The sequence below is a fragment of the Staurois parvus genome, unplaced genomic scaffold, assembly GCF_062004578.1.
Source record: "Staurois parvus isolate SC_StPar_1 unplaced genomic scaffold, SC_StPar_1.0 ptg000436l, whole genome shotgun sequence".
Classification (NCBI taxonomy): Eukaryota; Metazoa; Chordata; class Amphibia; order Anura; family Ranidae; genus Staurois; species Staurois parvus.
Window position 1 is genome coordinate 4,917,915 of NW_028318232.1, and position 16,386 is coordinate 4,934,300.

A 16,386-nucleotide genomic window follows, 5' to 3' on the forward strand; every position below is an offset into this window, starting at 1 on the left:
GTTCATAAGTCGAATTTGTTCATAAGTTGAATCAGGCACTTTTATAAGCACTAACTACTAACCAAACGACAGGATATTAGATTACGTTTTTGTAATAAGGTTACAGAAAGCAGTAAAACCTCAAGAGGCTCTAAACTGGTGTTTTGCATAAGAACTGCAGCTTGGACACATGTTTGCCTTAACATATTTAACTTTTATGTTTTACATTTTACATGCTCCATTATTCTACTCTTATCTTTTAAAATTGTTGAAATTGTTGACGGAGCATAACCATATGCTTTGCAAATGGATGATGATTTTTCACCACTCTCTGATCTCTTTATTATTTCTACTTTATCTTCCAAGGAGATTGTTTTTCTTTTCTTTGCTGTGCCAGCACTTGCATCAGCTTTTTGCTTTGGAGGCATTATTGCAGGGTAAAAATACACTGTACTGTAATGTACTGTATGAGAGAACTCTGCTCTCCTTTACACAGCACACGCTGCCCCCTCCCCCCTGCACAGACGGAGGATCACTTCAGTGAGCAGCCTGACAGCCTCTCCTTTCCTCTCCCCGGAGGTGCAGACAGACAGTCTTAAATCACTTTGGAGATAGTGGGCAGACACTGCTAGCCCCACAAGTAACGAGCAATGGATGTCTCTGTCTCTTATGTCTCTCTGATGTCTCTTATCAGCTAGTCTCTTATCAGCTTGCTGCACAAGAATGCTGACAGCTTGACTTCCGGTCCCGAGGGAAGTGTACGTAAGTATGAGTATTACGTAAGCCGAATGTACTTAACTCGGGGACTGCCTGTATAACTGTTTTGGACAATATTTGCATTTTTGCACATACCAATTTTTTGCACATATATAATATTGTATATGGAGGTTCCTTTGTCCATTTTCACGTTTTGTTTACATAATTTGAATACATCATTTCTTTCACATTATTAAATATTTTTTAGTTAATTATAATTTAATTAATTATAGCACTGGGAGTTTTTTAAAATTTAATTTAAATCACACCATCATGAATTAATATTTATGTAATATTTATTTACATTTATTTATTTCTATATATATTACATATCACTATATACTTTGTGAGGAGTGCGACACATCCAATATTTTATTTTAAAAGGGTTGAAGAAAGTTTTTTTTTTTTTTTTAATCAAGGGAATTTCCCCTCACCTGTTTTGACATCCATTGCCTGGACACAGACAGTAGTAAAAACATTAGAACATAGTTTCTGACCCTTCCACATCCTACTAGAAAAATGATTTTACTCATACAGTACAGGACACTGGGCTTGTATTCAAAGACTACCTTTAGGTGACTGCACATTGACAAAAAACCTGCTAGGGCTGCCCCTAATGCGCACTAACATAACGCCAATCAGTCTGAAACTCAATTTTCTGCTAGTGCCTTGGGCAATGGTCCCCTGCAGAAGTTTTTCCTTTTTAACCATTGCGTTTTTCTTCCGAAACTTCTCAGGATCTGACTGCTTATTGCCCTGGCCTACCAGTTTCCATATAAGTAGCCTTTAGTATTATACTTTGGGGACTCTACCCAGACCCCACTGTGTGGGGCTGACCTTCAATGTTTGCTTCAGACACTGGATCCTGTGCTGGCACTCACCTTGGTGCAACCTGTGTAGTTAGCTGCAGAGTGTTATACCAGTCCAGTGCCGTGATCCATCTCCAAGTTCAAAGACCCTAAAGTCCCCTTCAAAGGTATGCCCACTGTGATGGGCAAAGCTTGGACTCGTAATGAGCAAAGGCAACGTGGATAAGGTGAGAAAGGGTTCCAGGCTATTATAGGCCAGAAACACAATCCACAGACATAGGCAGAGAAATAGGGAGTTGTTCATTTTATTGTATTACTCCTTGTTGTCCCTGTAACTGTTCGGTGCAATAAGTAATATTTTACTTAATTTTAAATTTGGAATTTTTCCTCCCATCCAGACTTGGTCTCAGGATTATGATAATGTCACAACACACCTCCTGGCTGCTGCACTGAAAATGCAACAGCATATTTGCTGTTCTCCCAGCTGCCCTCTGCTACACTGACCCAACCACAGGAACAAGGTCAGCACCTGGGTTATTGTGGGTCCAGCATTCCAGACACACAAAACCCAACTCCTTAGACATCCCATTCTGTGAGTACTCCACCAGAGATCCCCCCATTTTAACAATAAGAGACCACAGGTGCCAGGGAGCGGAGAACAATGGGCCAACTAACAAGTGTCAGGAAATTCAGAACACCACTCTGAGTGATAGCATTCTCTTGTCTTGGTTGAATGTGCTAATATGATACTGTTCCCCTCCTCTGATTCTAACTTCCTCTCAGGCATGCACACCATGCAGTCTATCTAACAAATAAAGATTTTATTTCTCTGTCACGATGCCTGAATTTGGAAAACTTTGGCACTCCTAGAACCTTTGTTTTCTAGGTAACAAAAACATTACAATTCCTCTCTTTCTACCATGACTCATGAATCAGAGTTGGATCCTTCAAAACTGTTTGAAGATGAAGTGGAGGAAAAGGATGGGGACACAGATATTGTAACAGAAGCTGCAGAAGATTCTTCAATTGCTGCATTTTAAGAGTCACATTCTATGGCTTCTCAAACAAATGTTCTGCATTGTTGACACTATGAAGCAGCGTGAACTTGTTTTTGCCTAGCAGCACCTAATTCTTCCCAGATAAAACAAGCCCTTATGGGCAACAAGAGGCCTGAAAAAATGAAAAAGACTTTTGTCATCCATGCACAAATTGAATGTGCACTACATAAGGATTGGCCTAATCCTGAGAGGACATTCACCCCTCCTTAGCTTTTTTCTGAATTGTTTTTCTTTTTTTTTATATTGCATTATAACTAGCATTTTCAACATTCCACTTTATTCTTTAATATACAGTCAGGTCCATAAATATTGGGACATCGACACAATTCTAACATTTCTGGTCTATACACCACCACAATGGATTTGAAATGAAACGAACAAGATGTGCTTTAACTGCAGACTGTCAGCTTTAATTTGAGGGTATTTACATCCAGATCAGGTGAACGGTGTAGGAATTACAACAGTTTGCATATGTGCCTCCCACTTGTTAAGGGACCAAAAGTAATGGGACAGAATAATAATCATAAATCAAACTTTCACTTTTCAATACTTGGTTGCAAATCCTTTGCAGTCAATTACAGCCTGAAGTCTGGAACGCATAAACATCACCAGACGCTAGGTTTCATCCCTGGTGATGCTCTGCCAGGCCTCTACTGCAACTGTCTTCAGTTCCTGCTTGTTCTTGGGGCATTTTCCCTTCAGTTTTGTCTTCAGCAAGTGAAATGCATGCTCAATCGGATTCAGGTCAGGTGATTGACTTGGCCATTGCATAATATTCCACTTCTTTCCCTTAAAAAACTCTTTGGTTGCTTTTGCAGTATGCTTTGGGTCATTGTCCATCTGCACTGTGAAGCGGCGTCCAATGAGTTCTGAAGCATTTGGCTGAATATGAGCAGATAATATTGCCCGAAACACTTCAGAATTCATCTTGCTGCTTTTGTCAGCAGTCACATCATCAATAAATACAAGAGAACCAGTTCCATTGGCAGCCATACATGCCCACGCCATGACACTACCACCACCATGCTTCACTGATGAGGTGGTATGCTTAGGATCATGAGCAGTTCCTTTCCTTCTCCATACTCTTCTCTTCCCATCACTCTGGTACAAGTTGATCTTGGTCTCATCTGTCCATAGGATGTTGTTCCAGAACTGTGAAGGCTTTTTTAGATGTCGTTTGGCAAACTCTAATCTGGCCTTCCTGTTTTTGAGGCTCACCAATGGTTTCCATCTTGTGGTGAACCCTCTGTATTCACTCTGGTGAAGTCTTCTCTTGATTGTTGACTTTACACACATACACCTACCTCCTGGAGAGTGTTCTTGATCTGGCCAACTGTTGTGAAGGGTGTTTTCTTCACCAGGGAAAGAATTCTTCGGTCATCCACCACAGTTGTTTTCCGTGGTCTTCCGGGTCTTTTGGTGTTGCTGAGCTCACCGATGCGTTCCTTCTTTTTAAGAATGTTCCAAACAGTTGTTTTGGCCACGCCTAATGTTTTTGCTATCTCTCTGATGGGTTTGTGTTGTTTTTTCAGCCTAATGATGGCTTGCTTCACTGATAGTGACAGCTCTTTGGATCTCATCTTGAGAGTTGACAGCAACAGATTCCAAATGCAAACAGCACACTTGAAATGAACTCTGGACCTTTTATCTGCTCATTGTAATTGGGATAATGAGGGAATAACACACACCTGGCCATGGAACAGCTGAGAAGCCAATTGTCCCATTACTTTTGGTTTCTTAACAAGTGGGAGGCACATATGCAAACTGTTGTAATTCCTACACCGTTCACCTGTTTTGGATGTAAATACCCTCAAATTAAAGCTGACAGTCTGCAGTTAAAGCACATCTTGTTCATTTCATTTAAAATCCATTGTGGTGGTGTATAGAGCCAAAAATGTTAGAATTGTGTCGATGTCCCAATATTTATGGACCTGACTGTACTATAATAAAACAATATTTCAAACATTTGTTTGCAGATCTATTGTCCTAGAAAATGGAAAACAGCATACATTCAAGTACATGTAAAACAATACAAAGTACTGTGCTCAGTTGTAGAAGTCCCATTAAATACTTACCTACTGGTAGACTGCTTCCTGGTGCAGGCAGACCCTTTTCTTGAGCAAGCAACTGCATCTCTGTGAATACTGCAAGAGCTCCATCATAATCTCCTGCAGAGAATAATAGGAAATTCCAATTAATTAAATAGAATACAGAAGACATTTATTTGCTAGCACAGTTTATAACGTAAAGAAAGAAAATAAAAAATGCATGTGCTGCCGACAGCCAAAAAACTCGGTTCAACAAGGTTTGAGTCACTGACCTAGAAGTAGTATGAACATCTGTAAAGTCATACAACCTTATATGCATGCATGGTTCAGGTAAGAGACACAAAGTATTAAAGCAAAAAGGTAAACATGACAACCATGAAACTAGTATTTGGTTGTCATGTTTACCCTTCTTAGAAGGAGAAATAGCAAATCGAAGGATCAATGTTTTCTTAAGGAAATATTTCTTTTAAAGCTGAACCCCAGGTGGATTTTTTTTTAATGCATGCAATGTCAGTACCAACATTTGAATGGTATCAGCAAACTTGCATTCCATGTACAGCACTGCTCAGAAAGAGTAAAGGAGGAGCAAAACAACAAGACCAGGAATTCAGGGAGTATGTGATGGGAGGAGAGAGTACAGAGGCAAAGAAATGAGCTCATCATACTTCTTCTTTCACTGTCCAGTCCCCAGGGTGGGGGGTGGGACCTGTAAGTGAAAGTGAAACTCCAACATAAAAACGTAAGGTCCCCTCACCCTCTAGACAAAAATGTGCTATGCAGCAGAGCAGTGTAAAACTCAGGAATGGATAAACAGAAAACCAAATAATTTGTCAGATAAAACAGTTCTCATATATGTATTTCATCTATGTTTAGCTCCTTGCCTAGAGTTCAGCTTTAAAGTGAGTGCCGCTAAAATTAAATTTTTAACAAAAAAGTGGCCTCTGCAAAAAAGACACCTCCCCGTGGATGGTCTCTGGTATAGTGAAGAGAATGCACTAGCTGAAGATACTGCAGAATCCAACACGTTCTTTCCAGAAAAAAACTGCATTTTTCTTTACTACTTTAGGGCCTTTTCAGTTCCCATACCTGGCCGCATTTTGAGAATTGAACAATGTAAATTTCCTCACTTCATTTGGCTTCATTGCAGGTCCTGACTTTCTGTTCCAGTCCTTTAACAGCATGAAGTGGCGGGAGCCCTGGTGGTACTTAACCTCAAGCTTTACTACTTTGTGGCTCAAATTGCACCCCCCTTCACACTGCCAGTGATATGTCAACTGAATTTGGTAAGGGCTGATTGCTCCCCACTTCCCATTTACATTCTCCTATGTATCCCTCATTGTCATAGATCCAAGCTCCCTAATCCATCTTTACTACATTCTTTCTGCCAATGGGACCTAATCAAATACATGATACTGATCTCCCCCCATTTGCTTCTCATGGGCATCCTGGATACCTCTCAATTCCTCCCAGGCCAGAAACCAATTGGCCTTTCACTGGTGGCACACAAGAGGCACTAAATACATCTACAAACTCCTTGCCCTTGACAGGATCAAATCCTTTCAGTATCCCCAGGATCACTGGCTATTGCCCGCAAATGACGCCTTTAGATATGTCCAAATAAATTTGCATATTTGCAGCCTACTCAGATATCACTCAAGACATCCCAAATGCCTGACCCCCTTTAAGAACCTTTGCTGCAAAGACCCCATTTGAAGGGTATGGTTTCTGATCTTCATACCTCCCTCCTTGACTCTTTAGGCCCCCGTAAATTACCAAAATGCATGGAACAAGATATGGTTTGCCTCCCACAAATGCTCACAAAACATTTTAGCAGAGTTTGCTTCCCCACAATGTGTTTTCTTGATTGGAGGGAGCAAGGCACCTTTCTCTACATTTGGTGGTCCAGCCCCAAAGCAACCTGCTTCTGGACACGGGTATACGCCATGATCAGAGCAATTTTAAACACCTCCCTGGCCCACAATCCATGGGATGCCCTACTACATAGGTCAATCCCGAAAATCTCTACTAAGCAGAGGAAGCTGATGGAGTTCTTGTTCCTGGTAGCCAGGCAGATAATAGCCAGGGCCTGGCGTCAAACATTTTTGAACTTCACCAAGGTTCAACAATGATTTATGGACACCATGGTCCATGAGAAACTTACTTACATTCTGGAGGGCTCTCACACCACAAGTGTGAAGGTTTGGGATCCATGGATATCCTACAATGATTGCCTGAGCATAGATCATACCCTACTCTCGATGTAATCAACCCCGCTACTCACTATTGCTATGACCAGCTCCAGACCCACTTGGGACAGTCATTCATGACTGGTCCCTCTTTCACTCTCTCTCTTCCCTCCCTAGTCAAATTCTCTCTTCAACTATCCTCTCCTCTCCTGGTCTTTCTTCCTCAACCTATACCCAACCTTACCCCTCTATCCCCCCTCCTTTTTTACATTCTCACCATCTACTGAAGAGCATCCCCCACTTCTCTTTTGTACTGAGGCACACACTTTAATCAACAAGCAGCACTCCCAGCTAGTGCCTCTACCTTGTTTTACTAATGGAGCCCCAGGGGTTTAATACCTTCATGCACCCCCCCTTTGGCAATGGCTCTTGTCACTGGGCATTGATGTGTACTAGGCAAACTTTGTCCGTTTTATTGTTTCTATTTGCCCAGGTTTTATTATTTCTATTGTACTATTTCGATGTGTCAATGTCTACTATAGAAAATTCCCCCCCACCCCAAAAAAAATTGGATTTTTCTCTACATACTTACCTGTAAAATCCATTTCTTGGAGTACATCACGGGACACAAAGCAGGCAAAAATGACTACGTGGGTTACATGCCACCTATAGGTGAATGGACACTGGTCAACCAATCAAACAGGAAGTCCTCCTCCATATAACCCCTCCTACACCGGGGTTCAAAGCAAAGAATGAAAATACAGAAAGAGGGAAGGGACCCCTAGGTCCCATGACGTACTCCAAGAAATGGATTTTACAGATAAGTATGTAGAAAAAAAATCTATTTTCTTTATCGTACATCACGGGACACAGAGCAGTCCATAATAATGACTATGTGGAACGTCCCAAAGCAATAACTTTGTTGGGTAGGTGACATCACAATAACCACCGTTTACAAGGAGCTATTCAGCTGTTTGTAAAACACTGCGGCCAAAGGCAGAATCCTCCATGGCTCTGACATCCACCTGGTAAAACCTTGTGACTGTATGAACCGAAGACCATGTAGCAGCCTTGCAAACCTGAGCAACTAACGCCTGGTGGTGGATAGCCCAAGATGCCTCCACACTGCTGGTAGAGTGTGCTGTCACCCGAAAGAGTGGAACCTTGCTCTCCAAACCATAGGCTTGAATGATTAACTGACGAATCCACTTAGAAATTGTTGATTTGGATGCCGCCTGTCCTCTCCTGGGTCCTACTGGCAAAATAAACAAGGAATCAGCCTTTCTAATCTGCTCACTGTCATTCTCAAAAAGACCCTTATTGCCCAAACCACATCCAGGGCATGCAAAGATCTTTCTTTTGCAGACCGAGGCCTAGGAAATAATGAAGGCAGAACAATGGCCTAATTAAGATGAAAACTAGAAACCACGCTTGGCACCTTATCCTTTTTTGTAAAATCAAAAATGGTTCCCTACAAGAAAGAGCTGACAACTCCGATGCCCTTCTTGCAGTGATTGCCATCAAAAACAGAACCTTTTCAGTTAGCAGAACTAACGGAATCTCCCGGATAGGTTGAAATGGTGGTTTCTGTAAAACTGCCAAGACCAAGTTCAGGTCCCAAGGACACAGGGTCTGTCTGACAGGAGAAACAGTACACATCACTCCCTGAAAAAAGAACGAAACAAAGAGTGAGAAGCAATCGGTCCTTGGGAGAAAACAGCTAAGGCTGAAACCTGACCCTAAATAATACCAACAGCCAACTTTTTTTCTACTCCTGATTGGAGAAAAGAAAAAATTCTCCCGATCACATATTTCTCAACAGCCATGCCGTCAAATTCAGCGACCGTAAAGCTGGGGGCAATATATGTCCCTGAGACAGCAGGTCTGACCGATCTGGCAGAGGCCATGGATCGCCCTCTGCTAGCCTGACAATGTCTACGTAACAACACCTCCTGGGCCAGGTTGGTGCACTAATATCACCGGAAACCACCTTGTCTCAAATTCTGCGTAATAGCCGTGGGATTAGCTGAATCGGGGGGAAAGCATATCTTAGGAAAAACTGATCCCACGGTATCATCAAGTCATCTACCCCTACTGCAAGAGGGTCCTAGACACAAACCTGTCCACATTTGGTCTTGAACCTGGACACCAATAGATCTACATCCAGGTACCCCCAACACTGGCAGATTGCCGAGAACACCTCGGGATGCAGAGCCCATTCCCCCAGAAACAACCCCTGATGACTGAGGTAGTTCGCCTGCCAATTCTCTATCCCTGGAATGAATACTGCTAACAGAATTGGAACATGCCCTTCTGCCCAAGCCAGAATCTGATCTACCTTCCCGAGCTCTCCAGCTCTTGGTACCGCCTTGGTGGTTGATGTATGCCACTGCTGTAGCATTGTCGGACTGGACCCTGAAGCCTGGTCATCCAATATCTCAGGGCAAGCCGCACCGCCCGAAGCTCCAGGATATTGATAGGAAGGATCTTTTCTTGCAGCGACCACATCCTCTGGATTTTTGGTCCCTTCTAGAACAGCCACCCAACCTGAGAGGCTGGCATTGGTTGTTACCAGCTTTCAAATCACTGGTGGGAAAGATCTTCCCTTTTCCAAATTCTGAGCTTCCAACCACCAATTCAAGCTTTGCAGCACCCGGGAGGACAAACATGTGGTAATCCAGTGCTAGAATCTTTTTGTCCCATGCAAAGCCTTAAGTGGAACTGCGCATAGGGCACTGCCTTGAATGAGGATACCATCTTCCCCATTAACCTCATGCAGAGAAGGATACTTCTTGCTCCTCAAACTCCAAACCTGATCACTCAGGGTGTGGCCCTTTCCTGCAGATAGAAACACCTTTGACTGAACAGTGTCTAGGATCAATCCCAAATACTCTAGACTCTGTACTGGCTCCAGGGCTGACTTCTCGAAGGTGAGCACCCAGCCCAAGTGTTTCAGAGCATGGATCGCAAGAGCCACATTTTTTTCTCAGGCGTGGACCAGACTGACCCCTGAGCAGTAGATCATCCAGAAAACCTAAAATCAATATTCTTGAGTTCTGTGCAGCCCCAGAACTGGAGCCAAAATCTTAGTAAACAGAGCTGTGGCTGGCCCAAAAGGTAGTGCAATAAACTGAAAATGTCAAGTTTCTATTGCAAACTGCAGAAACCTTTGATGAGCTGGAAATATTGGCACATGCAGGTATATGTCCATGATGTCTATGGATGCTAGAAAGTCTCCCTTTTGTAAAAATGCAGCTACTGACCGGACTGACTCCATCCGAAATGAACAAATCTTTAAGAACCGGTTCAACCCCTTTAAGTCTAGAATAGGTCTTACATCCCCATATGGCTTTGGAACTGTGAATAGGTTTGAATAAAATTCCTGGAACCTTTCATCCGCTTGAACCTTCACAATCACACCTTGGGACAACAGCCAGTCAGTGGATTTGTGAATACACTGGACCTTAAGAAATTCCGGTTTGCACCTCTGAGCAACTGTAGCAGTGATCAATTTGTCCTGGATCAGCTCTTCCCAGATCTCTGAAAAAAACAAAAGTATTCCCCCCACCCGCACAAGTGGGGGTGCCCCTTCACAATGAAGTGGACTTTGATTCTGACCTGGAAGGATTCTGCACCCAGGGTTTCTTCTGGCCCTGAAATTTTCCCCTAGATGCAGTGCCCTGTGTACTGTGAAATGCTTGCGTAATGAAAGAAGCACCAACTACAGAAGTGACTGGCACCTTAAAGGTTGTGCGTTTGGACTTTCTCTTAAAGGGTAAAAGCATATTTTTTTCACCCTGAGATCTTCTGGATCTATTTGTCTAGGTCCTCTCCAAACAAACATGCTCCATGAAAGGGAAAACCTGCCAACATTTTTTGTCATGTAAGTTCTGCTGCCTAACTCTTCAACCACATACCCTGCGCGTGTGTACCGAAAGAAGGGCCATGCGAGAGATCTGCTGAATTGAATCCTTAAGGACATCAACTGCAAAACACAAGGCCTGTGGGTAAATCTGCAAAATCCACAGCCGTATTCTCCTCCAAAATAGATGGTCTTTAAACCACCTATTTGAAATGTTCATTCAGACTCTGACAGATACTGATAGCAGCAACTGCTTGTTGTGCAGCAGCCCGTGCCAGGGAAAAAGAAGTTTTGAGGAGCAATTCTAATTTTTTATCTGCGGATCCTTAAACACCTGAGCATTATCCACAGGGCAAGTTAAATGCTTATTCAGGGAAGACAAAGCTGTGTCCACCCCCGCCATGCCCCACTTTCTGACAAACTTCTCCTCCATAGGATACAAAACGGAGAATCTATTAGGCGGAAGAAAAACCTCTGTCTGGGTGCTCCCAGTCAGCATACATAACGTGATACAAAAGAGGGTGCACCGGAAAAGCTTGAATACTTTGAGGTGGCTTTAGTGATCCCAAAGAGGAATAATAGACCTCAGATGCCTCTACTGGGGTAACTTGAAACCTGACTGGACCATATCAGTAAGGGTCTTAACTAATAACTTCTGTGACTGAGAAACAGAAACCCCCTGCTTCTCATCAAGCTGCGACTCCTCTGACAGAGAATCAATTGCCTGACCCTCTTCAAGATCTTCTACTGCATCTTCATTCTCAGGTTCCACTCACTCTTGTTCAAGAACTGGTGGGTCCAAAGAAGGGGATCTTTCCCGCTTCTTACCACCTTGAAACCACCGATGAAACCATCCCAGCAATCTTGTCTTCTAACCGTGCCAAGGCTGTTGAAAGATCCTCCTTAGTTACGCACACCAAAGCAGACGGACCGGTAGTAGCAACAATGCTGGATAAACGCAGCAGCTCAGACTGACCTGTTGCCCCTGGTCTTTCAGGAGAAGATAACACAGCGGATCTTCGACTAGCCTCCACAGGACCTGGCGGTGGTACATTTGCACCCCTTCTTGCTGTGCCTCCACCACACTGCTTTCTGGGTGACATTACCTCCACTAGCGTTACAAGAACTGTGTAAGAATTTAATCAAAACACAGCATTTACAATAGACCTGCATAAAGTGAAGCAACACACTCCAATGCGGTCCACTGAAAAAAGGAGTTAGCATGTACACAATCCTCCTGCCTAACTGGCCGACCCTCCCAGGAAAGTACTCACGTGCCCTTAGAATAACCTGCCCTGTGTCCTGGCCAACCCTTTCAGGGTCCAGCAGCGGTAGCAGCAGAGGTAGCAGAGACTGCAGCAGCTCACATGTACAAACAGCATTCTATGTAAACATTGTGGCCGACTTCCCCTTCCAGCGCTGTAGAAAAACCGCATTACAAGCAAAACCCCAAGGATTCTTCTCCTTATCCAGCAAGGCTCGGGTACCATCCGTTTTGGCTAAAAGCTATTCAAATGGATCCGACTGAGGCCCTTGACTCTCAGTAGAATAATTCCAGACCTCCCAGTATGCTTCACAGAGCATATGCAGCATATGTTCAGTGAACATCCATCTTACAGAAACTAGCGAAAAAACTTCCATTGTAGGAGGGATTATATGGGGGAGGACTTCCTGTTTCATTGGTCCGCAAGTGTCCATTCACCTAAAGGGCGGCATATAACCCACAGTCATTATTATAGCTTGCTCTCTGTCCCGTGATGTACGATAAAGAAAACAGCATTTTTGTTTCCACATGATTGGGTGATGGAAGCCAGCAGAGCATTACCTAATTTATTAAGCTCAGTGGAAACTTTTCTTGCAAAGTCAACAGTCTGGATTGCCTTTAGTAAACCAACCCCAATGTGTTCTTGTCCTGAGCCACTTTATTATAGTTTTATTTAATTGACAACAATGTTACTACAGCAGCATACATTTATGAACAGAATAAAATATAAAATGTAACTGTTGTATTTTCATACAACTCACAAACCATAAAATCATTTGATCAAATACTGCAGTTTATGGTTCACACTGCAGCAAGCAATTGAAATGTAACAAAACTAGCACTGCTAAAAAAAAAAAAAAAAAAAAAGTACCTGAAAAATATACTTACCAGATGACCAGCCTTAAAGGAATTAGTCAAGCCATGGATAAATACTCTATTCTAGTGCTGGTATGCACTGGTGTGCTTTACTGGGAGCAAACAAACAATATTTCTACTCACGTGTCAATATTTTACAAGATGCCACATATCCCAGAGAGAGAAGGCATTCGATAGGAACCTGTGTTTGTAACTCTGCTGCCCGTTGGAAATAAACTAAAGCTTCGCCCAGCTTGTTCATATCCTTAAAACAAAAATATTCATTTTGTCACAACCCTTAAACTTAACAGACTGAATATCATATATTGTATTCCACTAAACAGAAAACACAGTACAAACATTCCCATAAATTAACCACCTCCCCTCTCGACGAATTGTTTTAATTTTTCACACACATTTTAAAATCTACATTTTTGGCTATAAAATTATTTAAAACCCCAGAACATTTTAGATTATATAAACACAAAAGCCCTGTGGAATATAAAGACATTTGTTGCAATTTTATGTGGCAAGATATTTGCATAACTGTTTATCAAATCTATATTATCAGGAAAAACATACACTAAAATACATTTTAGTGCACACAAATACAATATGAGCCCCAATTCTTTTTGTATAAAATAAAAGATCAGTTAGCTCTGAGTAAATAGATAAGCCTCAAAACTACATGCACCTGCAAAATGTCAAAAAGTACCCAAAATTATCAGTCTTACGGATTCCTGCAGCTTGGATTGACAGCTCTATATGAATAGCTGAACCTACCAAACTCGTACAATGCAATGACTGGCTGTCAGAAGCCACAGCTATTCATAACTGTTTGCAGAGCCAGTGATTACCTGCAATGGATCAACTTCATAAATAGTTGCAGCCACAGACAGCTTGTCATTGCACTGTGCAAACTCAGCAGCTACAGCTATCCATATATAGCTGTCAATCAGTAGGTTCTTACTGCTGGGATGTGCAGTATGGCTAAATGCCTGTGTGAATGCAGCCTTAAATGCCTTTACAGCTCCTCAGTTTAGAGCATACAATTTAGTGTATTGTGCATTTTTAAACACTTTTTAAATCTGCCACCCGCAGGTTAAGTGAAAGCTAATGAGTGGCTTTATAGCTGCCCGGGTCATTAAAGAAAAGCTGTGATCCAGATGAACAAAACTAAAATATTCTCACAGCTGCTACTGCACCCGTGAACATCTTTTAACCTCTGGACATACTAGACAGGTCCAAAGAGCTGAAGGGGTGAGAGGGTATGCATACAAAAGTGTTCATTAAGGCATGCGTTGCATTTATGCATCCCATTGAAAAAAAAAAGTCACAGGGCCAACAGAGAAAAAAAAAAGAGGCCATGTCACATTTTTTCTACACTGCAACAAATAGTGTGTATTGTGGTGTGCTGTTAAGAATTTAAAGGAAAGAGAAAGCACTGAACATAATAAATAAGGGCACGTTGAGTACACATTGTTTATACTTGCGTTTGCAGCCTGTAAACTCCAAGGTACATGATTTGTTGATACACAGGAATTTACTAGAGGAGCCAAAGGGCAGGCAAGAAACAGACTTTGTATTGGGATAAATGAGCAGCCTGCTGCTTTTCTTCCCTTCAGCGCCCTCTAGTGGTGACCAGAAGCAGTTGCTTCAAGAATACAGGGTGTGCAGTCTGCAGGGATAAGCAAGAGGCTAAGTCCTGAAAGTATACCGACTCTCTAAAACCAACAATATCAATGATGGGCAATTAAATAAAAAATACCAAAGAAAGCTTGAGTGTGAAATACCTTTAATGCATTTCCCAGTTCTAAACATAAGCTAGCTGCCATCACAGGCTGATTCAGTTCGATGTATACCTGGAAAGGATAAATGCAAAAGTATGTTAAGAAATCTGGCCTAAACAAAAGTTGTGTTTTGTTTCTAATGACAGTCTACATCCCTGAATATGGCCTGGTAACCAGTTTGCATTCGGTTACATTTTTCACACCTCTGGATTTATCTTGCTCCTGGATTACAGTGTTCCTAAATCTCACATATTACTTAAAGCGAAGCTAATTCCCCTCTATTACTTTTCTGGGGACAACCCAAAATTTGGGATTTTCTTTACTTTCACTTTCAGTGATAATGGTAAGCAGGGCAAATAGAGAGGGTGAATTTGCTTAATGGGCCACAGACAGTAATCTCTCTCCACTCCATCCAAAACGAAAAAAAAAATGTTTTGCTTTTAGTTATACTTGAAAGTGGAACTTTGCTCGGGAAAAAAAAAATAAAAGTCTGTATCTATAAATACTGTAGCTGCTGACCTTTCTTTTCAATAATTTTTATTTTTAGCAAAAGACAAAATACAAACATGTACTTAGTAAAGGTGTAGCAGCTGACTTTTATTGCACATGCACTTAACTAGTCCAGTGATCAAGCGCTGTTCTCACCCAAAACTGTTCTTCACCAGTCTTCAGGTCCCCGGTGCTGCCATTTTGGATAAGGGAAGCCAGCTATGATTTGTTGGTGCTTCACAGCTGGTTTCCCATTGCATATGCATGAATAGTGCTGCACTTTCTCAAGTGGACCCACAGCCTCCTGGGACCTGTGACATTATCAAGGAGGTTGTGGGCGGGCCTAGGTGATCTGAGCAGAAGTGGAGCAGTTACCTGTCAGAAATAGGTACCCGCCCCAAGAAAAAAAAAATAAAAATGTCACATTTTAAGTGCCGTTTGACTTTAAACCACTTTAAATGACAAGTATATATAAAGGACATGGCTCAAACAAAGAATGGAAATATAAAAATGAAATTCAATTGAAATCCAATTGAAATCAATTCAAAGCACACACAACATGGCCCATTTTAAATTTCTTGAAATGTTTACAGAGATAATGACATATGCATTAGGTTTTTCTAGCCTCCTAGCCTGGAATGTGAAAAATGGTGCAAATGTATAAAACTAGCAAGAATTGAATGGTTGGTAAAAACGAAGAGCTGCAGTCTGACCCAGAAAAACATCAACAGTCTACCTTGATAGCAAAGCTGTAGCAGTTGATAGCTGCCTGCAAATGCTCCTCAAAACCAGGGCATCGTAAACGTTGAGTCTCCTTTTCCTCTTGCAGGAACAGGCGGGCAGCTTCGGTCAGAGCCATGGCTTCTCCCGGTGCATTAAACAATGTTTGTTCACACCTGTATCAAACAATATATCACTGACAATTAAAAAATGCTAAAAATGTAACAAACATTATGTTTAATCCTTTCACTGCCAGAGCCCTAATTGCATTTTTTGCACACATTTAAAAAATAATTTTAGGCCTGAATATTACACAAAACCCCGAAACATTATATATTTTCTGAAAGAGAATAAAACAGTAGTTGTTCCAATTTCTTATGCCACACGATATTGTGAAAGGTCTACGAAATGCAAAATTTCAGTAAAAAAAAAAAAACACACTAAAAGTGAATTTTAGGGCAAGCAAATGCAACAAATCATCACTAAAAAAAAAAAGGCGCTATTCCCAATTACAGTGAAATAATGCTCAATACAACTCAAAATAATATATAAATACATAAAGCATGTGAT

At 41.8% G+C, this 16,386-nt stretch overlaps 1 protein-coding gene across 2 annotated transcripts in view; it reads right to left on the reverse strand.

Moving 5' to 3' along the window:
* LOC149454178 (40-kDa huntingtin-associated protein-like) overlaps positions 1 to 16,386 on the reverse strand; it is a 60,139-nt gene that overhangs the window by 22,891 nt on the left and 20,862 nt on the right. For both annotated transcript variants that reach the window (XM_089687699.1, XM_089687700.1), the window contains exons 4-7: positions 15,833 to 15,992; positions 14,611 to 14,679; positions 12,962 to 13,082; positions 4,678 to 4,770 (exon numbers count right to left, since the gene is read on the reverse strand). In XM_089687699.1, coding sequence (XP_089543825.1) covers positions 4,678 to 4,770; positions 12,962 to 13,082; positions 14,611 to 14,679; positions 15,833 to 15,992 — 443 coding nt within the window. The remainder of the gene's footprint in view (positions 1 to 4,677; positions 4,771 to 12,961; positions 13,083 to 14,610; positions 14,680 to 15,832; positions 15,993 to 16,386) is intronic.